The sequence below is a fragment of the Elephas maximus genome, chromosome 25 (genome assembly GCF_024166365.1).
Source record: "Elephas maximus indicus isolate mEleMax1 chromosome 25, mEleMax1 primary haplotype, whole genome shotgun sequence".
Taxonomy (NCBI): domain Eukaryota; kingdom Metazoa; phylum Chordata; class Mammalia; order Proboscidea; family Elephantidae; genus Elephas; species Elephas maximus.
In genome coordinates, this window is record NC_064843.1 from 44,465,327 (window position 1) to 44,492,080 (window position 26,754).

Consider the following 26,754-nt stretch of genomic DNA (forward strand, 5'->3'; position numbering starts at 1 on the left):
TCGCAAAAGCGTCGCAAAAGCTTCTGTCCTTGGCGGCCGCGGGCCACCTGTACAAGCGGAGCGTGCTGGGGTCTGTAAGCCAGTATGGAGGCAGGCACGGCTCTGGTGCCTCGGGACCGCCGGGGCTCGATGGGGAGGCGGCCCGCCGGCGCCCGGGACTGCTGAGCTGCCGCCGCCTGAGTCCCTACGGCACGGCCGCAGGGCCATGCTGGCTTGGCGCTTGGCGCGCGGCTCCTGGGGGGCCCTGCGCGGCGCGCCGTGGGCGCCGGGGGCGCGGCCGGGAGAGGGGCGCGCCCGCGGGGCTTTGCTGCCGCCCGCGCCGTGCTGTCTGCGCTTCCTGGCGGAGCGCCGGTGGCTGCGTCCGGCCGCGCTCGGCCTGCGGCTGCTTGGGGTCCGCCTGCGGGGCCACTGCTCGGGCGCGGAGAAGGCGAGCCCGGGGCCCGCAGCCGGAGGGAGCCCCGCCGCCGAGGCCCCGGCTGGCCCGGGGGACCCGGCGAGCGCCGCCAGCCTGGTACGTACCGCGGAGGAGGTGCCTGCGACGGGGTCGCCAGCACTCCTTGGACTCGGTCCCGGGCGCGGGTAACGTGCGCTGGCCAGCGCTTCCGTCTCCGAACTTTTAAACCACTTCCCTGAAGTGACGGGCAGAGCATTCGGGCGGGGTGGATTTCAGGGGCGCCAACCAGACCCACCTTCTGTGTGGTCCCCTTCGGTCTCAGTGATCGCCCCTCTCCCCATTCCGCTCGCGCACGTTGGAAAAAATAGCCTTCGCTTCTTGTCTGTTATTAGAAGACTAATTGTCTGAAGCGAATCCCCAGGGTTTAGGGCAAGGCTGTGAGAACCTTCCGAAAGGTATGTAGTCTTTTCTGCTCGCTTTCACAGGTTTGGTTCACTAACTTTTGGTAACTTTACGGAATGTGAGTTAGTTAAACAATTTAAGTCGTAATTAGAGATAAAGCAGCCCTGGGGGCGCAGTGGTTAAGAGCAAGGCTGCTAACCAAAAGGGTAACAGTTCAAACCCACCAGCCGCTCCTTGGAAACCTTCTGGGGCAGTTCCACTCTGTCTTATAGGGTCGCCGTGAGTCGGAATCGACTCGACGGCAACAGGTTTGGTTTTGGTTTGGAATTATAGAAAACTATTCAAACTCGATTCTTGAGGTTAAGGAAGAGAATTTTGTCACCTTATTTTTTCCTATTGCCCTCGTTTTACCTGTTGAAATACTGTCCCAGCAGGAGACTCCAGAGCATGAGTGTGGGAGAGCTTTTGATGTCATGTTAGCAAGGCTCGTGCAATTATTACATCTTCAATTGTTATGTCTTCAGCGGGCCCCTGTGCTGCTCTCATCAGATGTACAGCATGGGTTGAGGTGGCCACATCCTGGCGGGGGTTTCAGCTCCAGTAATAGCTAAAGCATGTTGCCATTTGAACGCTGGGTATTTTGAGGTTGCCATATCCTGACTGAAGACCTTGCAGAACGCCAGTAGTTGGTCGAGTATGCCACAGGTTATCTGGTTGGGTAATCTGAGATTAGCTCTGTTAATTTTAACTTTGAAACGTTTACAAATTGATGATTAGAAATTAATGAGGTTATTTTAACTGAAATGTTTTATGTGGAGCCAGAAGAACCCCTTTCTCTGTTTCGTGAGCATTCAGTCCTGTGTCTTAATTCGTCAAGTGATACTCTGTTTGCAACGTTGTCTTGAATTTTGCCCAGTGGGTAGCTCAGAGAGTTACGGAATCGACTCCATGGTAGCAGCTGTATTCTGACCTTTTTGCTTTGTTGCTCGTTTTTTTCAGTCATGAGCTACCTTTCTTGTTCTTATCAGTTGCTGAGACTTTGGATCAGTATTTGACTTACTCCGTACCACAGTGTGGTCAACAGACTTATCTTTCCTCTTTCTGAACTCAGAAAACACTGACCTTTGAACTTGAACTTGGAACGTATTCCAAGAATGTTTCCATTTAATTATGTGGTCTACTTCCAATAAAAGACCCCTGAGTGGAGGTTGGTTGTTCCCTGGAGGATTTTAAGTTTTCCTGTAGCTTTCACTATCATGCCACCAGCCCCCAACAACCACCACCCCATTCTCCGTTCAAGCTGAGTTAAATATTTTGTGCCACATCATATTTATAACACACACTTCATACCTTTAGAGAATACCTTTTCTTAACAGGATAATTCTTTAAAATTTTTTAAAGACATTATTAGAAATAGAAATGGGTGCTTTTGTGTTTTTTTTTAAAACCCAAAATTAAAGTTCAGGCCCAGCTGGTTACTGATTAAGATGGAGGTTAAGTAGAGTTAGTTCTCATGAGAAAGTCCCATGGGTGGAATTGGCAGTCTTGCCTCAGTGGAGAGAAAAATCCAGGCTTTAGGCAAAGACATTTTGATGTCATTTCTGTACCTTGTTGTGCAGAGCGGCTTATCTCCACTAGGTGGAGGCTTTCTGAAGTTGAAATACCCTCAGACAAAACATGCTGTTTGCAGGGAAGGGAAGTTCTTGAGAGCAGCTGCCGGACAGCCTTTCTTACTGCCAGCTTTAAGCAGCTCGGCTCCAAGTTAAGGCTCGAGGAATCCTAAACCTCCCACAGGGGAATTGTGAAAGCCCGGGGTTTCTAGCCAGTTGAGGGTCTTAATGTTATTTTCATATCTGTTTTGAACAGATTTATAAAACTTCTCTTTATTTCCTCAGAATCTCAATCCCTATTCCTCTCTCCATTTTAGCAATTCTCCAATTTAGCAATGAAGTGATAGAAGTAAATCTTTTTTCCTTTTCATTCGTATCTCCATATACTGTGCATGGCATTCAGCATATACAGCAGGACATGAGGGAGGTTATGTACACTACATCTTTTAAGCCAAAATGCCTAGGGTTGGTAATTTGGTTGTTTCCTGACTCTTAAAAGCAGAGTGTTTTTAGTGAGTTCTAAATTCTAATGGTGAAGTCGTATATTAAAGACTTGATTTGCATAGTAGGTAATAATGTGTTTGTTTTGCTGCTTCTCTCTTTAGGAAAAAATTTGTAGTATATATAGTAGATACTTTACGTTTTGGTACATGACGCATTTTCATCTTCTGTATTCTTGAAAGACATTTTGAGAGAGATGTCTGTAAAAGGAACATCTCGTGGTTTTTTTTTTTAAATTGTGCTTTAAGTGAAAGTTTACAGCTCAAGTTAGTTTCTCATACAAAAATTTATACACACATTGTTATATGACCCTAGTTGCTATCCCTGTGTCAGCACACTCTTCCTTTCCACCCTGGATTTCCAGTGTCCATTCAACCAGCTCCTGTCCCTTTCTGCCTTTTCATCTCGCCTCCAGACAGGAGCCGCCCATTTTGTCTCGTATATCTACTTGAACTAAGAAGCACACTCTTCACGAGTATCATTTTATGTCTTATAGTCCAGTCTAATTTTTGTCTGAAGAGTTGGCGTCGGGAATGGTTTTAGTTCTGGGGCCATGTCTTCTGGGGTTTCTCCAGTCTCAGACCATTAAATCTGGTCTTTTTACGAGAATTTGAGTTCTACACCCCACTTTTTTCCTGCTCCATCAGGGACTCTCTGTTGTGTTCCCTGTCAGGGTGGTCATTGGTGGTAGCCAGGCACCATCTAGGTCTTCTGGTCTCAGGCTGATGAAGTCTCTGGTTTATGCGGCCCTTTTTGTTTCTTGGGCTCGTATTTTCCTTGTGTCTTTGATGTTCTTCATTTTCCATTGCTCCAAGTGGGTTGGGATCAAGTGATGCATCTTAGATGACCGCTCTCTAGCTTTTAAGATCCCAGACACCACTCACCAAAGTGGGATGCAGAACATTTTCTTAATAAACTCTGTTACGCCAGTTGACCTAGATGTCACCTGAAACCATGGTCCCCAGACCCCTGCCCCTTCTACTCTGTCCCTTGAAGTGTTTGGTTATATTCAGGAAACTTCCTAGCTTTTGGTTTAGTCCAGTTCTGCTGACTTTTTCAGTATTGTGCGTCACATGAGTTTAAAAATTCAATTTAATGTAATAAATTTAGAGTCTGTGTAACATTTGGTCCTTAAGCTAATGAAGAGTACTTTTCCAATGTATGTAGTTATTTAAAGTATGGATTTACGGTATTTAATTTAAACTGTGTTGTCTTTGTGTTTCAGTATGAAAACCCATGGACAATCCCAAATATGTTGTCAATGACAAGAATTGGCTTGGCCCCAGTTTTGGGCTATTTGATTATTGAAGAAGATTTTCATATCGCGTTAGGAGTTTTTGCTTTAGCTGGGCTAACTGATTTGGTAAGTTATAAATACACACTCCCTGCTTTGCTCCCCCTCCAGATCCCAGGGTCTCTACTACTACACTGGAATAGCATAGCGTTAGTCTGGTTTGCATGGAAGGAAATTCTTACGATGGATTCAACCTAGTACTTTGTGTAAGGTCTTCTCTTGAGCATCTATGTGGGACTCTTTCTGTATACCGTCTGAGGGCAAAAGTGAAGGTTATAGAGAGGAATAGGAGGGGGGCGTTTTGGTTTTAAACTTCTTTGTAAAATAAAAACTCTAAGAAATCCCCAAAGAGCTGAGTGCTTGCTTTAGGAATAGAAATAAAGGAGAGAAGCTGTGCAGCTATTTTCTGTTTATTGTGAGTCAGGGTGGAGAGAACTATTCTGATCTGTAAAAACAGTTTATTCTACTGGTAGAGAAACAGTGGCCAGTTGTGACCCAGGGAAGATCAGTCGTGACCAGGGGTTTTGTGGAGGGCAGAACTCTGCTCAGGTTTAAGCTAGCAGGAGGCCATAGGCACCCCAAAGATTAAGTTCCTGATCCCTGGTCCTTCTTCCACTGCCCCAGCAGATGGACAGGGGAGAAAACAGCTCCAGGGCACCACCACCGTATCAGTTTTGGGGGAGGGGAGAATTTATTTGGACCACCTCATGCTAGAACTCAGCTCCATTATGTGTTCGGTAGTTTTTTGTGGACAGACCAGAGAACTCCATCATCATGTGTAACATTGTTTGTATTTTTCATTTACCTTGTTTCGGAAGGAATTTGAAATGGCTCACAAAACTATATACCCCACAAAAGCACAGTTGAGGGAAGTGGTGAAAAAGATGAAAGATGTAAGATCTGAGCAAAGTTAGCATGTAGCGATAGATACAGCGCAGCCTTGTGCAAGGCTTATCTGAGATTCATGTGGGCACCCAGATAGGACGTGATGATTTGGCACCCCTTCAGACTGGTGCATGTGTGAAAAGCTTTGCTCAAAATTTTTCTAGTGAGAATAGGGAGAATCTGATTTTCTATTAATAAAAGTTGGTTAATAGCTTTATTTGTAATATCACTGGTTTCCTTTGAGGCTCCTGGAAACAGAATTCCACTTGCCCAGCAGCATTGGTGAGCAATGTAGAATTAACTGAAGACTTTGGAGGGTGAGCAGAGGAGGGCTTTTGCGTTATTATACGGCATTTAGCTTCTATTTGTCACCACCGCCTCCAGTCTTCTAATCTTTCTTTTGCCCCTGCTTTTACCTCTGAAGCCTGAAGGCTTCTACTCATCATTGATATGATCTCTAAGTCTGTCAAAGGCAAGTGTAGTAATGATTTTTTTTTTTTTTAAATAACAGAAAAGATCTTTTCCAGTTACTGGACTCATTCTCTCTGTCTCTCTTTTTTAACTGCCACACAAGATTGCAATATTCAGTGAACAGGAGTGAGTCCCCATTTACGTTTTTGTAATTATATGATATGTGTGGAATCTCACAAACATGTTTCACATTTACTCCATGGAGGTTTTGATGTCAAGTGACATGATCTGATTTGTATTATGTGTAGAAAATGGATTATAGGAAGGCAAGAGTGGGCGCAGAGAGACTGTCTAGGAGACTTGCAGTACTCTGGGGAGCAGTGATGGTAGCTTGGACTGTAATGGTGATTTGGGGTTGGAGAGAAGTGGATGAGTCTGGGATGTGTTTTGGAGAGAGAGTCAGTACGTTGGTAGTTGGATAGAGGGGGCCAGAGAAGGGGGAGTCAGATGTGGCTGCTAGGCTGTTTCTTTCTCTTTTTAGCAACCACGTGCATGGAGGTAATGTTTGCTCTGATGGCAGCAAACTCAGGACAGGGTTTGGGGGCAGATACATGAGCTGTGAGGCCTGTCTGCCTAAAAGTATCAAGTGGGCAGCTGAGTAAGTAGTTTTGAGTTGGAGGAAGTCTTGGTGAGAGAGACAGATTTGAGAGTTATCAGCATATAGAAAGTCAAGTTCGTATGGGAAATCATCTAAGCTGAGGCGAAAGAAGGGAAGGGGCCAGAGAAATGAGCCATGGGATCCCTCCAGTAAGTAAAGCAGTGGAGGATGAGTCACTAAAGGACTGAGAAGGAATAACCAGTGAGGGGGTGCAGAAAATGAGGCAGTGTGGTGTCCCAGAAGTTAAGTGAAGAAAGTGCTCTAATTGTGTTGAGGTCAAATAAGCTAAAAATACAGAGTTCCTTGGTGACTTTTAGGAGCACTGTTTCTAGAGGGGTGAGGACAATTAAAGTGGTACTTTAAGGTGGTGATGAAAATAGACATCTCTCTGAGGAAGTTTTGCTTTGTAGGGGAATAGAAAAATAGGGTCAAAGAAGGGTAGCTTTTAAAGATATGACATACTAGGGAATTTTGTATTTTTAGTAGACATGATTGAGTAGAAACAGAGAGGCCTGGTGATGCAGGAGAGACAGGGAAGGAGGAAGCAGATCACAGAAGGTCAGGGCATGGGGCCAGAGAAGGCAGAGAGAGTGAATGGATGCAGGCAGGTGGTGGATTTGATGGTGGGACTATGAGGGAGTTGATGATAAGCTCTATTTTCTCAAGGAAAATAGAGACATGGTATCTCATAAAATTAAAAAACTTCTGTTCACCAAAAGACTTTACCAAAAAAAAGCTCCAAAGACCATGTTCTTTTTTTTTTTAATTTATTGTGCTTTAAGCGAAAGTTTACAAATCAGTCCCTCATACAAAAACTTACACACACCTTGCTATGTAACCCTAGCTGCTCTCCCCCAATGAGACAGCACACTCCTTCTCTCCACCCTGTATTCCCCATGCCCATTCAGCCAGCTCCTGTTCCTCTCTGCTTTCTCATCTCGCCTCCAGACAGGAGCTGCCCACATAATATCATGTGCCAAAGACCATGTTCTTAACTGCTGTCCTGTACCACTGCTGTCTCCCCTGACTTACTGGAATACTTAAGATATGGAGGACTTATTTATCCTTTAAAATATACCATGTCTAATTACATCTAAATTATTTTTTTCCTTATAAATAGGAGTAGGAAACTCACATACTTGTTGAAGCTGGAAAAACCAGAAAGTGCCTGCCTTGTGTACTGGGATTGGGCATTATTTGGCTTCAATTCGTTTTGTGACTCCAGGATGGCTGCGTTTTTCCATACTTCAAGTTAGGCCAAAGACCTGGATTTTTATGGGAAGACTCTGAATATTTAGATATTGGTGACTAATTTATATTTTTAAAATCTTAGGACAGGTTACACAAAACCAGCTGCAGGCCCCCATTTGGACCATAGGTGACCAGGTGTGACATTTAAATGTGATTTGTTTCCAAGCATAGTGAATAAGTGTCAAAAATTTCGGCTCGACCAAGTGCAGTGGATTGGGTCTTTTATTTAAATACAAGGCAAGCAAAATCGGCCTGAGCATACAATTAACAGTGGTACTGAGCAAAATAAATAAGTAAACTGAAGAATAGTAAGAGTTACAACTCAGGGAGTTGGGCCATATTATGGAAAACTAGGTTGTCGTTAGTGGCCACGGAGTCTGTTCCAGCTCATGGCAACCCCATGTGTGTAGAGCAGAACTTCCGCTCCACAGGGTTTTCACGGCTGTGACCTTTCAGAAGCATATCTCCAGGCCTGTCTTCCAAGGCACCTCTGGGTGGGTTTCAACCACCAACTTTTTGACTAGTAGTTGAGTGCTTAACTGTTCTGCCACCCAAAGACGCCCTGATAAGTAGGTGCCCATTGCCATCAAGTAGATTCCAACTCACAGTGACCCTGTAGGACACAGTAGAACTACCCCATAGGGCTTCCCAGGCTGTAAGTCTTTACAGAAGCAGACTGCCACTTCTTCCCTGTGGACTAGCTGGTGAGTTCAAACCATGAACCTTTTGGTTAGCAGCTGAGCACTTAACCAGTACACCACCAGGGTTCCTTGAAAAGTAGGTAAGGGTTACAACGGTTAGTCTTACATTTAAAGGGTAGTCCTTGCAAGTAAAAGCAGCTTTTTTAGCTGTACAAAAAATAGCCCAAGGGTCAAAGACAGGCTCCTAGTCCAGGCTGTCAGCCAGGCTTAGTTTTAGACGGGTTCCTTACGTCTCTCTGAAGGTATGTTTATCTCACAAAGGGACATTGTGAAAATATTGAGAATTAACAGGAAGGCCTTGAGAAAGAAAAGTACTATAGAAATGTGACATTATTTCCATACCTTAAATATTTTTGAGACTCTGTAACAAAGTTGCTGATGAAGAGCTAAATATATACCAAGAAGAATGAGAATGTTTGGGGGTAAGAAACGAGATTTTATTAACATTTTTTGAAACTATAGTGGTTGTTCTGGTATCACTTAAGCTTTAAGATCTCTACCCTGTACCTGTCATGATGTTTATTTTTTAAAAAAAAACCTTCTATTTTCAGTTGGATGGATTTATTGCTCGAAACTGGGCCAATCAAAAATCAGCTTTGGGAAGTGCTCTTGATCCACTTGCTGATAAAATACTTATCAGTATCTTATATGTTAGCTTGACCTATGCAGATCTTATTCCAGGTAAGAACGCCATTGTGACATTAGTCAGACTAGGGTTTCTCTTCACTCTTCTCTTCTCTATTTTTCTGCTTTAAACTGTTTCCCTAGTTTTAAACTGTTGAACTGTTTCTTGTCAAGTTATTTATTTTACTTCAGAATTTATATCATAATTATACTAATAGACTCAGTTATTTTCTTAATAAGATGGTTTAAGATGAAGCGAATACTATTTCACAATGCTAATTCAGATTACTCTAGAATCTTTTGGAGCTGTATTTTATATTATTAGTGCCTAGTTTTTTTTAAAAGCAATTTAAAGTTTTAGTAAGTATTTTTATTAAGTATAATTTGAGCATAATAGATAAGAACTCTGAAATCCTAAAAATGCCTGTAAAATTTCACATTATTAGACATTATCATGCAACTTTCAAATCATAAATTTGTACCTTATCTGAATACTTCTCTAGCAAAAACCTAAGATCTTTTGCTTTATATTTCAAATGTGCTTTTCGGTTTATTTTCTACTTCAGCTGTATTTCTTAATCAGTTTTTCTCCTTCAGTTCAGATTAAATTGTTTCTAAGAGTTAGAAATGGGATCTGAGAACAAAGAACCTGCTCTGTGGTCCTTCAGTAGCTTGTTATTGGCATTTGATAGGAAGAAGTATAGTGGACTTTGATTTTAGGATAGTCTTCTCAAGCTGGCGGGTTTTTTTTTTTCTGTACCTTTAAGCTTTTGAGTTTCAGTATCACATTTAAAAAATAAATTGGACTAATGTTTATGTGCTTCTTTGAAAGTCAGAGTTGAGGTATATTTATGGTTGAGAGGTGAAGGGGCAGGTTAAAAAAAAAATTCTAATGAATATAATTTATAGGGAATAGAACCTAAAGGGCATTCTGTTGACATTATTCAGACTTCGCCTGGTGTGTGTGTGTGAGAGAGAGAGAGAGAGTGATACCTTCATTTTTCAAAGTTGCATTGTGTTTTGTGGTGTTGCTTTACAAAGGTTGGCCAGGTCACTTCTTACTGTCTTACTTGTCTAGTGCTGCTATAACAGAAATACCATAAATGGATGGGTTTAATACAGAGAAATTTATTTTCTCACAGTTAGGAGGTTAGAAGTCTGAATTCAGGGTGTCGGCTCTAGGAGAAGACTCTTTTCTCTCTGTCGGCTCTGGGGAAGGTCCTGGTCTCTTTTCAGCATCTGTACGCCTGGCGTTCCTTGACTCCTTGGTGATCTTCACATGGCATCGAATTTATCTTCCCTCGTCTCTGCTTCTCTTGCTTGTTTAATCGCTTTTATACTTCAAAAGAGATTGACTCAAGACATACCCTACACTAATCCTGTCTGATTACTATAGCAAAGACAACCCATTCCCAACTGGGATTATAACCACAGGCATAGAAGTTATGATTTACAGTGTGCATTTTGGGGGGACACAATTCAGTCCATAACATGAACATATAAATTGTTTCCAGGTTTTTGGTGTTATGAATAATGTTGCTATGAGCTTTATCTAAATAATGTAATAAATGATAATAAGTTGTTCTCTAATTCTGCACTGTGCCTGGTCTTCACTATCATTCTGGGTATTTCCACTTTCTCTCTTCTGTGTTGGGTCTGTTGATTCCAGGCTCCTGTGTGTTCCTTAACCTTCACCTTCCTGTGTTAAGGTTAAGGTTCTCCTTTGGGTGGAGCACATCCTCTAGTTATTTTCCATGAAAGGATGCAACATGGCAGCCCAGTTTTTACATGTCTTGCACATTTAGAATTTTATTCTATGCTCATACTTGATTGAGTTGAATTGGTTATTGTTTTTTGTTGCAGATTATTTTCACTCAAAATTTTAAAGACTGTTTTATAAACTTCCAGATTCTATCTTGCTATTGAGAAATCTCATGCCATTCTGATATCTTTTCCTTTGAATGTGATTGTGCTTTGTTTTGGAAACCTTTTCAGTTTTTTTGATTTGTTTTTTTTTTTTACATTATTTCTAGTTGATGGTTTTTAAAAATAATTTCTTTTAAAAATCCACCATGCTTCATATGGATATGCAGTTATCGCAGCACTTTTTATTGAAAAGTCTGTACTTTCCACATTCATTGCAATGCCCGTATGTGCATGGGTCGGTTCCTGGGTTGGCCAGTTTTTTCTCCAGTACCACCCTTAGCTACTATTGCTTTGCTAAATGTCTTGACATGTAGTAGAGCAAGTCTTTCTACCTTGTATATTCTTAGCTCTTTCCATTTGTGTATAAATTTTAGAATCAGCTTTTCAAGTTCCCCAGAAAAACCTGTTGGGATTTTGATTGGAATTGCGTTGAATTTATAGATCAGTTTGGAAGAATTAATATCTTTACAGCATCTAGTCTTCGAGACCACAGATATGATGTATCTTCTCTGGTTAGGTCTTCTTTAATGTCTCAAAATTTTATAGTTTTCTCCAGAGACATATATTTTTTGTTGGATTTTCTTTCCTTAGGTACTTGATAGTCCGTTTTGCTTTTATCAGTGGTTATCTTCTGAATAATTCATATTGTAATAACTGATGTTAATATCATAAAAATCAGTTCTGTGTCTAATGTTGATTTTTGTGTCTAGCAAAACTTGCTAAACCCTTATTCTAATGCTTTATTTGTAAATTCTCTTGGATTTTCTAAATCCATATTATATATTTTCCATGATTGATGGCAGTGTATTTCTTCTTTTCCAGTCCTTACACCTATTATTTCTTTTACTTGCTTTACTGCCCTGGGTAGGCTCTCTGGTGCAGTGTTGAATAGGAGTGGTGATAGCTGATAGCAGTTGTCTGTGTCTTATTCCTAATCTCAAAGGGAAAGCTTTCCATATTTATCTATTAAATATGGTGTTTCCTATAGGGTTTACTTCTGTTAGAAGTTTTTGTCACGATTATATATTGAATTTTATCAGACTTTTTCTTCATGTATTATGAGGATCATATGATTTTTTTTTCCCTTTAATCTGTTAATGTGTAGTGAATTACATTATTATTGATTTTCTAATGTTAAACCAAACCTGCAATTCCTTGCATAAATCCAGCTTGGTCACATTTAGACTGTCCTCGTAGAATGAGTTAAAAAGTATAATTTTATTTTTTTCATTTTTGGGAAATGTTTGTGTGAAATTGAATTCTTCTTCAAATGTTTGATTGAACTTGTTGAAATCATTGAACTTGTCGAAACCATTGAGGCCTGCAGTTTTTTTTTTTTTTTTACAAGGGGGCGTTTTAAAATAGGTGATTAAATGTCTTTAATAGTTACAGAATGATTCAGATTTTCTAGTTTATCTGTTATCTATTTTGCAAGTTGTGGTGTTTTTCTAGGAAATTGCCCATTTTACCTACATTAAAAAATTTTAGCATAAGCTATTTATAATATTCTTAACTTTTTGACGTCTGTAGGATATGTGTGAAGATCTCAGTTGAATCCTGATTGTTAATTAATCTTCCTTCTTTTTGCCTGGATCAGCCTTGCCAGAGGTTTGTCAGTGTTAATTAATCTTTTCAAAAAACCAGCTTTGGGTTTAGTTGAGCCTCTCTAATATGTTTCTTTACTCTTCATTAAATCTTGCTCTTTTTCCTCTTTCTTTTGGTTGTCTTTGCTGTTTTTTCTCTAAATTCTTCAGTTCAGTTCTGTCTAATAGAAATATAGTGGGAGCCACATATGGAGTTTAAATTTTCTCGTAGCTGTATTAAAAAATAAAGAGAAACAGGTGAAAATAATTTTAATGCTATATCCAGTACATCTAAAATGTTACTTCAAAATGTAATCAATAAAACAAATTAGGTGATATTTTTTCATGGTACACTTCCAAAGTATGGTATATGTTTTGCACTTACAGCACCTCTCAGTCTGAACTAGCCGCATTTCAAGTGCTCGCTGACCCAAGTGACCAGTGGCAGCCCAGCTAGAGACGGATACTAACTTGTTGCTTTTCAGTTTTTCTGTTCTAAAGCTTGCATTCAAGGCTGTGCATTTCCAGTTATGTATCACTTTTTCACTGTTTCTTTTATGTTGATATTAGTAATTTTGTCATTGCCCAGTTCAGAATAGTTCCAGTTTCATTGTGATTCTTTCTTTGACCTATGGTGTTAGTAGAAATATATCTTACTTTGTCAAGAGTTTGTGGGGGTTTTCTCGGTATCTTTTTGTTACGGATTTCAAGGACAGTTAACCTTGTGTTCAGAGAACACACTCTGTGATTTTAGCCCTTTAGGCCAGTGTACTTTTCACCTAATATACAGTCGATTTTTATCAACGTTTCGTGTGCTTCAAATATATGTGTATTCTGCGGTCACCGAGTGTGGTGTTCTCTGTTTGTCCATCCATAATCTCTACGTCCATAATTATATATGGTCAAGTTTTTCATCCTGTGTTTAAATCTTCTGTTCCTTTATTGACTCTTTTTTCTTTTGGTCCACTTGTAAGTTTCTGAGAGAATATATATATGTGTGTATAGACCCACACACACACACACACACACACATATAGCTTCCTGCTGTTTTTCTTTTTAGCACTGATTTTTGCTTTGTTATCTTTTAAAATCATACGATTAAGTACGTATGAATTTAGAGTTGTCACGTCTTCTCGATCTATTGAACCTCTTGTCATGAAGTGACCCTCCTTATTTCAACCACTGATTTTGCCTTAAAGTCTCTTTTGTTGAATTTGACTGTAGCCACAGTAATTAACCTTTGGTGATTGTGCGCATGAGGTCTTTGTCATATTTTTACTTTCAACTTTTTTGTGGCCTTATGTTTAAGATACCTTTTGTAAACAACATATAGATGGGTTTTCTTTATTTTATCCAGTTTAATAATGTTTGTCTTCTAACTAGAACATTTACTACATTGACATTTACTGTGATTATTAATAATTATGTTTCAGTCTTCCATTTTATGTTTGATTTGGCCCATATGTTGTTTACTACTTTTACATGTATTTTTATTATATTTCTCTGTACCAGTCTGGAAGTTTTACACTCTCCATTTAGTTATCCTCAAAATTTTGTTTCATTCACCCTTATTATAACAAAGTTTAATGTTAATAATATTTTATGCACATTCTGGATACTAGAAGGGCCTTAGAATACTTTAACTCCATTTATTCTTCTCTCAACCTATGAGATTGCTGTCAAATTTTATATATTTCTTAAACCCATATGATATTATTGTTAGTACTCATGTAGATTTATGTAGGTTTATTTACTACTTTTTTCTAGTTCATAGTCTTTGAAGTAATTGAAGCCGTCCATCTGGGATTATTTTGCTTTTGTCTGAAGTATATCTTTTAGAAATTCTTTTAACCCAGATCTACTGGTAAACTCTTGTGTTTATTTCAACAGAAATGTTTTAATTTACATTTATTCTTGAAGGATATCTTTGTTGAGCACAGAATTTGGGGCTGGTAGTTATTTTCTTTCAGCATAATAAGGTATCTTTGTATTCCCGCTTTCGTTGTTGGTAAAGAAATCGGTTGTCAATCCATTGTGTTTTTGTTTGAGGACAATCTTTTTTCCTCTGTTTTTGAAATTTTGTCTTTGGTGTTCTGCAGTTTTTCAATATTTATTAGCGTGTGTTCTTTTTTATTTATCCTGCTTGAGATTTGTCGGGCTTTTTAATCTGTAGATTGATATCTTTGATCAGGTCTGTGCTGAGGCATGATCTTTTCAGATATTGCCATAGCCCTATTTCTTGCCTCTTCTTTTGGGACTTCAGTATACCTAGGTTAGGAAACCCATCTATATTTGTTTACAAGAGGTATCTATAGCATAAAGACAGAAAAGTTGGAAGTAAAAATATCGAAAAAGACATCATGCACAAACCAAAGATAGATTAGTCTGGCTTTAAAAAAAAAAATTACTATCCAATAAAAGAGACTTGAAGGCAGAAATCATACTGTATCCTCTAAGTGTCTTCTCTTTTTTTTCAATGTTTCATCATGTTATCTTTCTGGACTGCACTCTGGATAGTTGCTAATGAGCTAGCTATCTTTCATTTTACAAAGTCTTTCTTCGTCTGTGTCAAACCTGCTGTTAAACCTTTTATTTAATTTTTATTTTTCAATTATAAATTTTTGGTTTAATCCTTTTTCAGACTTGCTTAGTTATCTAAGTTTGGTTTACTGCCAGAATTTTTAAATTTAGTTTTTATTTCTTTGAACATGGCGAACTTACGTATTTTATAGATTTTAATAATTCCGAAATCTTACGTCTTTTAACAATCTCCTTTATTTGCCTGCTGTTCCTCTTGATTCTTGCTCACGGTATCTTGTTCCTTTGACTATGTCAGCCATACATTAGCACCTGAAAAGTAATTTGGAGGAATATGATGCTTGGATGATAGCATCACTTCCCCGACAGGATATTTTGTTCAGTTTTGCCAGGTGCCTAGGAATGCTAACAGTCTGGGATCACTTTAATCTAAGTCCAAGATTTGAGGCTCGCTAGACCATCAGATGATATAATGTATTTGTAAGGCCAAGTTTACTTGGGGCTCTCTCTTCCCCAAAACCTGTGGAAATAGTCATTGAGATCCCCAGCTCAAAGTTAGGAGATGATTTATCAGTGCCAACCTTGAGGGCTCTGGGCTTTGACTGCTGTCTCCCCAGCCCCTTAGGCTGCCAAAAACTTAGCTGAGCTTTGTGGCTGCTTAGTGGCTTTGAGTGTCTGGACTTACTGTTCTGGGTTCTTACTTTTTAGTAGGCACTTTTTCAACATGTAAACTTTTGCTTTCAGGATTTTTTTTTAATGTCCTGCATCTTCTAGTTATCCTTAATAGGAAGGTTATTCTGAATTACCTAGTCAAATATAAATGGAAAGTGAACTGTAGGATCTTTTATCTTTGGAGTTCTGAAATTTCACAATATTTCCTCTAAATACTAGAACGTCTTCTGTCATTGTGCTGGGTACTAGGTATACCCCTTCAGTCTAAAAACTCATTCTTTAATTCTGAGCGTTTTATTAAGTCTTTAATAATTTTCTACCCTCTGTTTTCTTGGTTCTGTCTTTTTAGAATTCTTAATCAGAACTGAGCTTCCTTGACTGACTGATTCTCTTTTCTCTCTTTTTTTCTTTGTCTGACTTTTCTTTGTTTTCTTAGAAGTGACTTAATTTTATTATTTCTCTTCAGCACTAATAAAATGCCCACAATGTACCTCCTTACTGCAGACATATTTCAGACTGTTAGCAAACAGGGAGAAAATCCTTGGAGTAATCCCTGCCACGTTTTACAACACTAACATACTGTCATGTTCTGATAAGCAAAGTGAAAGCTGCTGCCTAAGCCCTGGAAGAAAAAAGGGGAGGGCAGAGAGACAAACAGGAGCAGTTAGAAGATGAAAAGCCAGGGAACTGGATAAAATTGCCCAAAGAACCAAAGTAGGAGGATATGTACTGTCAGTTGGCAGAGGTCCTTGAGATCACCTAGCACAGCAAGGGTCCAGCCTGGCGGTGCATGTGACTCACCAGGGGGCTTTCATCTGTGCCTTTGGGAAGCTTTCCCAAGGTGATTCTATGATGGGCAGTCCATTTTTGGGAATCACTGGTTTTGTTAACCTTTTCCCCACAGACTGCTGCAGTTGGTAAAATGAGTCCAGAGATGCTAATTGGTAGGTCATACTGTTGCTGGGCTAGAAGCCTAATGCCCAACCCTAAGCACAGACTGTGAAGGCTGTAGACCTAGGTTCTAGTCCTGGCTGAACTGCTCACTAACGGGGTGACCTTGGCCAAGTTGTGTAATCTGCATGAGCTTGCTTGTTTTCTATATTTGTAAAATGGGGATAACGAAGGTCCCTATTCCATGGGGTTGATGTGAGTTAAATGATGTAATGTATGTGAAATGCTTAAAGTAATGCCGGGTGGCCAATACATGGTAATTTGGGTAGTAATTTTAATAGTTAGAACTAGAGCCCAAGTCTTTGCACTGTATTGTATTGCTTCATCTTGTTTTCTTCATAAACCTCTTATTTAGATTTAAGTTGTATTTTTTTTTTTTCACGGTGGTTATGAAATACAATACTAGGTCTTCATTTTCATCTAAAGTCATGTTAAGAAGGTTTGTTGTCGTGTGTTGTTGAGTCAATTTCGACTCTTAACAACCCTTTATGATAGAGTAGAACTGCCCCACAGGGCTTCCTAGGCTGTAATCTTTATGGAGGAGCCCTGGTGGCAAAGTGGTTAAGAGCTCGGCTGTTAACCAAAAGATCAGCGGTTCAAATCCACCAGCTGCTCCTTGGAAACCCTGTGGGGCAGTTCTACTCTGTCCTCTAGGGTCTCTATGAATTGGAATCGACTCAGTGGCAACGGGTTTGGGGTTTTTTTTATCTTCATGGAAGTGGATTACGAGGTCTTTTTCCCCTCGGAACAGCTGGTAAGTTCCAACCGTGGACCTTTCAGTTAGCAGCCAAGTGTTTAACCATTGCACCACCAAGGCTTCTTTCAGGAGGTTTACTGTATGTAATTTCCATGGGTCTGCTGCATTTTAAAATGTGATTGTTAGATTTTGCTGGCTGATGATTGCCATACAAAGTTTGTTCTATAGGCACAAAGTTAGTCCTAAAAATCATGGCCTGCCTGTTTTATTGCTTGGCTGATATTGTCTTCTGTTTGCTCTGGAAGCCATGAGTTAAGTGGATAAGCGTATGGCAAAACATTTTCTGCTTGGAATAATGTTGTCATTGAAAACTAGGTAAAGGATCAACACTTACATCCTTAGCTACGACCAGGAGAGATTTAAATTTCAAACCTGTAATTACTTAAAGTAGTGGGATTTTGTTCAAGTTGCAGGACCATTGAATGTCAACAGTGGAGAGGACCATAAGGGCAGCCACAAAAATAATTCACAAAGGAGCTGTTTGAAAGTACTGTGGAAGAGATACGCATGATCCTTTTGTTTTAGGAATGAAGCCATTTGGACTGAGTACTTGTTGGCCTCAGGATTTTTTCCTTTTGTTTAAAAAATGAATTTCTTTTCTTATAAATGTGATACATATTCATGGTAAAAACCTTCTACAGTACAGAAGGTTGTGAAGGGAAGAGCAAGTCTTCTGCCCTGCAGTTCTCACTCACTGAGGGAATAGAAGTTCCTTGGGTGTCCATCTAAAATATCCTCTGCTTGCTCTGGCTCTGGCGTCAGGCTGTAAAACCTGAGCAGTAATGAGAAAACCATTGGCAAGTTGAATTCATGTTGAAATTAAAATTTATTGAATGAATGGAGCAAGCGAAAATAACAAGGCCTGGGTAGGAATTGGAGAGACAAAAATGAAAATATTTTGTTTCTCCGCAAGTCATACATACAGGAAATTTTACTCTTCAGAGAATTAGTCTAGAATGTAGGATTAAGCAATCAAAGCGTCTTCTTAGTCTCTACCTTTTTCTTTCTGTGTAATTCTAACAAGCATGGTGATTTTTTTTTTTTTTTTCCTTAACTCGTAAAGTAGCAAAGGAGTTACAGGGGGCTGAGGGCAGAGCTGACACTGGTAGCTGCACAGTAATAGCTTAAAAGCAGAGGCAAGAGGATCAACATTTGAGAAGCAGACGTGGGATTCAAAAAGCCGAGGTGTATACTTCACTTTTTTCTAGGGCAGTTTAAAAAAGAATATAAAAATGAGTGGTTCACTATGATGACCCTAAGCCATCGGTGTCCACTCTAAACTTTTTGCTTGCATGAGGCACAGTAAGTTCATAACGCGGCCGAATGAACAAGGCTTTATTGTGGTCATAATGTCGGTTAGTGACTGCCAGAATCCCAATCAGAATTATTTTATATTTTATTTTCAGTTTCACTTACTTACATGATAATTTCAAGAGATGTAATGTTGATTGCTGCCGTTTTTTATGTCAGATATCGAACTCTTCCAACACCGGTGAGTTTGTTTAAAAAAAATATTTTGTAGTATTAAATATAATTAAAAAATATAATTAATTAATTAAAATACAATTAATATTCTTGCTAGTTGAATCACCCACTAAAAAAGTTATGTGAAATAATCAATTTAAAAGGGCATATTTCTATTTTAAGTTGAAATCTGTTTGATTGCTAGCACGGAAGGCAGACCAGCCAGCCCCCGGCCCTAGGAGCAGACTCTTGCCAGGGTGTTGCCCATACGTAGGTCAGAGCCCCTTCTGCTGCTGTGGATTGTCCAGAACTGGTTTGAGAAGGCAGAGTTGCCAAGCGTGGAACGGCGTGTTTGCATATTCGTCCACCGAGGAGTCTACAAATATTTGAGCACATACGCATAACGTATAATAACCTCATCTTTTGGTTCCCAAATTAGTGAATATAGAGCAGCATTTTATTCATTTTACAATTTTTAATCTGTAAAAGAAAATAGAGGTAAAGGAGTTTTATTGAATTTATTTAGTAAAAAATGTGATCAAGCAGACTATTTTAATAGCTACTGCTGTTACCATTTTATAGAAACTGGGGAATAAAAGAAATTATTCATTTTTATAAATGTGTTTTCAATAACCATGGAAGGGGGGAAGGCTTCTGTAACTGATTTACGAAGAACACAGATACTGCTTATTTACCATAATAAAAGAAGATGCAGATAAAGGGCTGGTCTAGCTGCTTGTCGTTAGGTGCCATCTAGTCAATTCTGACTCACAGCAACCCTATATGACAGAATAGAACTGCCCCATTGGGTTTCATAGGCTATAAATCTTTACCGGAGCAGATCGCCAGGTCTTTTCCCCCTCAGAGAGGCTAGTGGGTTCGAACCCCTGACCTTTGAGTGAGCAGCCGAGTGCTTAACCATTTTGTACTCTTTGAGACCATCAGCAGCCTTTTATCTAGACTATATAGTGAGCACTCAGTAACTATTACCTCCATGTAGCGACAAAATGTTTGCTTTAAACTTGAACAATAAGTTTTTTTTTTTTTTCCTTTGCCAGAGAACGCTTGCCAAATATTTCAATCCTTGCTATGCCACAGCCAGGTTAAAACCAACATTTATCAGCAAGGTAAGAGACACACAACGTCCTTTTAAGTTGTTTTGTGTATGTGTGTGTAAGTTTTATTATGAATGTAAACTTCATTTTGGAAGAGCTGAAAATGAGACAAATTTCACTGTAGGTGGGGAGTGGGGTCGTGCAGACAACTTCAGCACAAGCCTTTTGGATGTTTAGTGTTGTGTTTTGTTTTGGTGGTTTGAGAGCTTGACTCTGAATGAGGTAGTAGGCCACCGATTAGGGAAGATGAAGAGAGCTGAAATGTAATGCTTCTTGACTGAGATACAAAGACATGGTGAAGATACCTCCTGCTTTTACTACCTCCTTCCCTGTGGGAAAATGCTATATAATAAGGTCTTTCCGTTGTCAAGAGTGACCGTGGCCCTTGAAAAGGGGATAGGGGGAAGATTTGTTCACTAATAAAGTACTGCTGCTCTTGGTTGTCCTTTCTCTTCTCCTGAGACCTCTTCAGGACAGTTATTACATGCCAGCCTTTGTACACAGAGAGGACACTGCTCATGCCATTCAAGGCATGTGTGTTTTTCTAGGAGCCTTGTTACGTTTGCCCCATCCCTTGTGACAGAGGTTAATGGGTTAGGGGTGCAGATCATCTGTGGACAGAGGGGTGGCTGCTTCTGTAGTCCCTGGGGTGGGCTGTTATTGCCTACATACATGGGGTTTTTTGGTTTCAAATGACTTATACAGCAATTTGTAGTAGTACATTGTAAGTGGCTTAAAGAGGTGCAGGGACCAAATTATTTGTTTTAAAAAATGAGGTGGAATCCTTGTCATTTGGCTGTGGAACAAATGATAGGCCAGAGCTGCCTCTCTGAGCACAGCCCTCACCGTTGCATGCTTCACAGACTCCCGCGGAATGCTTCGCATCGTGAGCAGAGGGAGGCTTCAGTGGATTTGGATTCTGTCTTCTTCCTGTTCTCCTCAATGCTGTCTTTTAGGCTAGGGAGGCCAACGCATTTCCTCCAGGAAGCCCCTTTCAGGGAAGTGAATACATTTCAATTTTCCACCTTCATAGGGTTAGAAAGTGAAAGGTATGCTGGATGAGGTTTGGTTCTGTAACCTGCTGTGACAGCAGAAAGTCACTTGTTAACCTTGTTACCTCTGCAGAAGCATCTTGACTGTTTTCATACTCACGGTGCTGTTTTAGTGGGTGGCTGGAAAAAAGGCAAGGAATTTTGCAGCATTACTAATTGCACAATGAAGAACTGTGCAATTCAGGGTGGTGCTGTTTTCTGACAGCTGCTGTAGCCCTCACTGTTAAGAGCAGCTGTGCAGGCGGACAGGCCAGGTAGTGACATTGATGCCTTTATGTCTTCTCACCTGCTAATACCAGCTCTCTGACAGGGGTGTCGGACATGACAGACCGACTTCAGCATGCTGAGAATATAGCACTTTTCAGCATGAGCGACTATCTGCTTTTGTCTTACAAGCTTGAAACAGGATCTGGTTGGCACTGTTTCATATATAACTTTTTCCTTTTTTTAGGTAAACACAGCAGTACAGTTAATCTTGGTGGCAGCTTCTTTGGCAGCTCCAGTTTTCAATTATGTTGACAGCATATATCTTCAGATACTGTGGTAAGCTAAAGTTAGAATTAACTCTTTGAGAATATCAACAAAGTGGCCTATTCTGACTGTCTCAGAATTACTTCGTTCCTGTGGTGTTTATGGAGCACTGACTGGATAAAGCTCTGGGCTATATTTTATGATTGGTAACGTTCTTAAGACGCTTACTATCAAGCATGGGATGTACAAACCATAATTTAGTAACTTTTTCACACATTAAAAGGGATGAAAGGTACAGGTAAGGTATTGAGGTTTCTGACAAGGGAAAGATATTTCTAGGTAGGAAGGAGAAAGCTTCAGGTAGGTGGTGGCATTTGAGCCTTGTGGTCTAGGTGGGTTTTCTGTAGGGAGATATTGAGGGGAAGCCATTTCAGGTGAAGGCCCAACCTTGAGCAGAGGCAGAGATGTAGGAGACTGGGTGTGGGGAAGTAAGTTCTGCCACTCGACTGGAATCTGTTATTAGTGGAAGGGGTAGAGTGGGAGGGAAACTTGGTGAAGGGACTTCTAAAGCCTTCTTGCTTGATGCAGTCTAGGCCAGAAAATGATTGGTTAGTCAGTCAGTTAAGCCAAAGAAGCTTTAAGAATGATACATACTCTAAACCTGTTCTTCTTTCTTTCTTAATTTTAGTATGGAATTTCATAGGGAACCAGGAGGGTTGGTTAATTGATAATTCACTTAAGGAAAAACCAGTAAAGAAGGCTGAAATGTATTTAAAGTGACTCCAATATCCTTAGGATTCTCAAAATCTGCAGGAATTAGAGTCTGCTACTCTAAACGGTGTGGAGCAGTGGGGAAAAGAGCATGTGGGCTGTAGAATTGAGACCGAGCCAGGCTCAGACAGTTCTGTGGCCCTGAGCAAGTCCTCTGGTCTCCATTTCCTCTTCTGGAAGGTGAGGTTATTTTGAGAATAAAATGGGAACATAAGACACCTAGAATAATGGCTGGTCAAAATGATAGTTGCTAGTATTATCATTCTTTTTTCGGGGATCATAAGCTAGATTTTGTTTGATATTAGTAATTCAAATGAAATCTTAAAGAAAACCAGTGTATTTAGATTCTTGTAGTTAAAAAAAGTATACTCTGCAGCCCTCTTTACTCTTTATATAGCTCTTTGAATGATGGTATCTAATTGTGTTTGGTTCTTGGGAAGGGGTAACCTAAATTGTTCTTTATGATTCTCACTGTTACTGTTTTTTAGATTTGCCAACTAAATTTCACTTCTTCCCTTCCATAAAAGGTGTTTTACAGCTTTCACCACGGCCGCCTCAGCTTACAGTTACTATCATTATGGTCGGAAAACTATTCAGGTGATAAAAGGCAGATGAAAGTCATTCATCACCGTTAGCAAGGAAGTAATACATGTCATTGGCATCAGGGCCATTGGGAAAGCTGCAGGACCTTCTCCATTTTGGTGTTCAGCTTGAAAAAGGACTTGTCAGAACAAACCATGGCATCAGACTTGAAGTGTGTGCATTGAAAGTAAGCTTGATCATGGGCCTATGCGGAATTTCCAGTGTATTTTTAAATACAAATAAAACTATAATTTAGAGGTTTTTATCTTAGGTTTCTTGATTAATTTATAAGATACCAATTACTCAATTATTGTCAGTCACTTTTTAAGACATTTAAAAACAAAACAGTCCAGAGCATGGAAACTGGAGTTGCCACCTCTCTGTAAGTAGAGTTTACTCACGAAGCACTAGGAATTTTCTGGGTTTAAATATATATCCTATACACCTCGGCTGAACAGGTTTATGGTTGATTTTTAGATCTGTATACACAACAGCAATTCATGTGGCTAATATTTGATTATTTAGACTATTGACAGAACAAAAATAGCTTAGCTGTGGATGAAATAAAGTTGTAAAGAGATTTAAAATGTATTAAGTTGTGAAAATAATAAGATCAAACAAAGTAGAGGTATTGAAGTCCACACTCAGTAAAGACTTCCAATCTCTCAGGTGCTTCATAGTTTATGTATCAGGCTCAAGTAACAAAGGTAGTTGGAATATGAGAATATGTCCGTTACCCTTTGCCATATGGGAGGTAGTGATTTGTGTCATGCCTTCCCACTGTGTTTCTGTCATAGCAATGTTTGTATGATATTTGGAACCCGTATTTGTATGATATGTAAATAATATGAAACTGTATATTTTTCAAAGATTTTTAAAACTTTGGGTATCTTTTTTTTGTGAAGAGATTAAAGGAATAAAAGAGCTGGAAATAACGCTTTGTCTCCCGGGTGCTGAGGCTCCTGACAAACCAGTAAAGTCTTTCTCTGTATACACATGTCGTGATGGAGCTCTCCAACGGTAGCTGCTCATTCGTGTCAGTGGGATGACACTAGTTGTATTCACCCTGAAGGTTTCACTTTTCAAAACAGGAATGGTTTTCACTGGGGCTGACTTCTTTTCCATTTAATCTGTTTGTAAAATATAAGGTGTGTGGCTTGTAACAAACAAGGAAATGAGAAGGCTTCAGAAAGGATCTCAAACACTAACTTCTTCTGTTGCCTAGACTCAACATTTTTATTGTATGTTTTCCGTGGTGCATGGGAGACAAGAAGATGTACAGAGTGATAGTTTTGTTGATGTTACTGATGGCTAACGTTTATTCAACACCTATATCTGCATTCTTTTGTCTTCACAAATAGCATAGGAGGGAGGTATTGTCCTCATTTTACAGATGAGGAAACTGAAACTTAGAGGTTCAGACATTCACTTCAGGTCACATATCTAGTCCATACTCTTAACTGTTACAACTGCATTACTGCAACTGGAAAGTATTGTTCGTTTCTGACATTCACTTTTTTAGAGAATTTTTTATAATAAGTGAAAGATAAGAATGTTTACGGCAAGAATCTTTATCCTATGAAATAACTCTGTGATACCCCTAGCTCCTCTACTGATGAGGATAGCATTTTAAAGTTACAAAGGGCTTTCGTTTACATTCTTATCAATCTAGCCTTGATGCTTAATTTTGGACAAAAAGAATATTTAATTGCTGGACTTTCAAAGAGATTGTTTTCATTTCCGTTATTTTAATGTAAGGAGCAGACTTCCTTGATGGTAACCAGTGACTTTGGTCAGCTGCTTGGATTCTCTAGCTCCTGGAGACTTGGTGCCAAGGGTCCCTTCATGGTGCTGAGGTCAGGAGCTTGATCCTCTTCTAGGTTTGTACGTTTCAAGTGATTTCAAAGTCCCTGACTTTGCCATCTATCCTGAACTTCTTTGTCAGTCAGTATTGAGAGAGTATGCAAGAGTGACAGTGCCTTAGTGTAGCCAGTCCTTGTGGAAATACAGCCCTCACCTTAGATCATACTGGCAGTCTTTTATTCATATGTCATTGCAGCATATTTGTAGTTATTTAAATTGCCTGTTTTACGCAAATAACACGTGCCTTCTACATTTGCTTGCCAGCTGCAGCCTCCCCCCCCCCGCCAAGTATTTTCAGAAATGTGCTATGCTAATTTTTTTACAGCAACATGTAAAAAAAATTGGCATAGTGGCACTTAAAAATACCTGGGGTGACAGGGAGGGTACAGTTGGCAAACGAACGTAGAAGGCTTGCTGTTCGCATGAAAATACAGTGGTTAAATGTCACAGAACATTTTGTATTTTGTTGACCTGGGACGATGTTATAATTTTTAAGAAACCACATTGTTGATGAGTAACTAGATAATGCTATACTGCTATTATACTCAGCCCCTATGGAGTGACTTAGTGTGTGTGTTGTGAGCTTAGGGGGAGGGTTGTAATGGGAGAGCTTTGCCGTCAACAAGGCAAACCCCACCTTTAAACACCCAGCTCAAGTGTCTGGCTTTGGTTTGTGAGTTTTTCAGCTTAGGGAAGGGTTTGTGGTCCTTTGAAGTCCAGGGCTATCCCATCCTCAGTCCTGTGTGCATGTTATGTTTGGTAATACAAGCAGGGAATTTCATTATGTATTTTCAAAGTTTAAAAGTGACATTGTTTTTAAATGCAATTTGACTTACCCATTTTCTATCTAATTAGAACAGACTTTTTATAATCACTATTATTGTGAAAGCACCCTGGCAAAATTTGGAAAGAGCTACTATAATAAAACAATTAAACTAGTTTCCTTCTTTAAAAACCTTTGCACATGATCTTTATTTTTTAAAGAAAAGTATCTGCTTAATAGTTTTAGAGGCTCTCAAATATTCATTTATATAAAACATGAAATAATACACTTGTAATTGCTTAGAAGGTGTTTCTACCTGTGAGAGTGAATTTTTTTTTTTTAATCATTTTTGGAGAAGGACTAGCACAAAAGATAAGCTGTGTTAAATTAAAACGGGAAATTATAAGCAAAGCTCAGGCCTCTTAGTGCCAGCATCCTTGCCTCAGAGTGCCCTTCTATTGCCTGCTGCTCTTGCCTCCCTTGTTCCCAGACTGGCAGTGGAGCTGCCCTTGGCTGGGAGCATTACTGAAGCCTGCAGCCAGCGACCCTGCCACTGACTCTGGGGAGTGAGGAAGAAGAGAAAGGTGGCATGTTGCCAGCCATTCTTACCCCTTCTGGGATCTGTAAGGTCTCATAGCCTGGGAGGTGGTGAGGCAGGAGGTAAAAGTCCCACTGTGGACCACCCAAGAGGCACAGAGTCTGAGCACACAAAAATGATGTTTAAAAAAGGAGGAACTTTAAAAAGCAATAAAATAGTTGAGGGAAAAGTTAGAACTTTGGGCTTCATTACACTTATTTATGGTTTAGCATTGATGCTGTGTAAGGAGCCCTGGTGGTGCAGTGGTTAAGCACTCAGCTGCTAACGGAAAGGTTGGCAGTTCAAACCCACCAGCCACTCCTTGGGAGAAAGATGTGGCAGTTTGCTTCTGTAAAAGTTAGAGCCTTAGGAACCCTATGGGGCAGTTCTCTGTCCTGTAGGGTCGCTCTGAGTCAGAATCAACTTGCTGGCAATGGTTTTTAACAGGCTGATGCTATCTGGTTTATGGATTAGACCAATAATCTCTTTAGTATTAAGGTCTTAATCCGACTCCAGCTAATATGAGGTTAAGTCAAAAAGTATTGCTACAAAATCATAGAAAATTTTATTAAACAGAAGTATCAAAATGTGAAGCTGTTGTCTCTCGACATATCCCTCCTCTAGGTCTATACACTTCGGAAGGTGGTGTTTCCATCTCTCTAACCCTTCCCCCGATGAATTCTGTACTCTTCAGTTACACCACATCAAAACAGGAGTTTTGGTATCCTCAAGGGACTCACATTGTGTTCCTTTTAAATGTTCTTTGAGTTCTGGGAACAAAAAGAAGTCTGAAGGGAGAAGATCAGGGTTGTAGGGTGGATGGGGTAAAGTTTCCCAGTGAAATTCTGGTAGGACAGCCCTTACTACTCTCGAAGCATGAGCAGGTGCGTTGTCATGATGGAGAAGTCCTTGGTGCAACTTTCCTGGCCTTTTTCTCA

The 26,754-nt window shown here is 39.8% G+C and overlaps 1 protein-coding gene across 2 annotated transcripts; it reads left to right on the forward strand.

The window, feature by feature from the left end:
• The first annotated feature begins 33 nt into the window (after nt 1–33).
• On the forward strand, nt 34–22,870 carry CRLS1 (cardiolipin synthase 1). Of its 2 annotated transcripts, none has more exons than XM_049868819.1 (7): nt 34–511; nt 4,133–4,270; nt 8,659–8,788; nt 18,565–18,650; nt 19,681–19,749; nt 21,241–21,332; nt 22,559–22,870. In XM_049868819.1, the coding sequence occupies exons 1-7, from the start codon at nt 206–208 to the stop codon at nt 22,644–22,646; spliced, it is 909 nt and encodes a 302-aa protein (XP_049724776.1). In that variant the 5' UTR covers nt 34–205; the 3' UTR covers nt 22,647–22,870. The 2 variants fall into 2 exon arrangements, with proteins under 2 accessions (XP_049724776.1, XP_049724777.1); XM_049868820.1 differs by lacking the exon at nt 34–511 and adding an exon at nt 551–849.
• The last annotated feature ends 3,884 nt before the right edge of the window (nt 22,871–26,754 follow it).

Bases quoted from the DNA above. Each gene is read 5' to 3' on its own strand.
- CRLS1 (XM_049868819.1), top strand. From the start codon at position 206: ATGCTGGCTTGGCGCTTGGCGCGCGGCTCCTGGGGGGCCCTGCGCGGC. The intron at 18,651-19,680 runs GTGAGTTTGTTT...TTCCTTTGCCAG, and splicing joins ATCGAACTCTTCCAACACCG to AGAACGCTTGCCAAATATTT. The intron at 19,750-21,240 runs GTAAGAGACACA...TCCTTTTTTTAG, and splicing joins AACCAACATTTATCAGCAAG to GTAAACACAGCAGTACAGTT.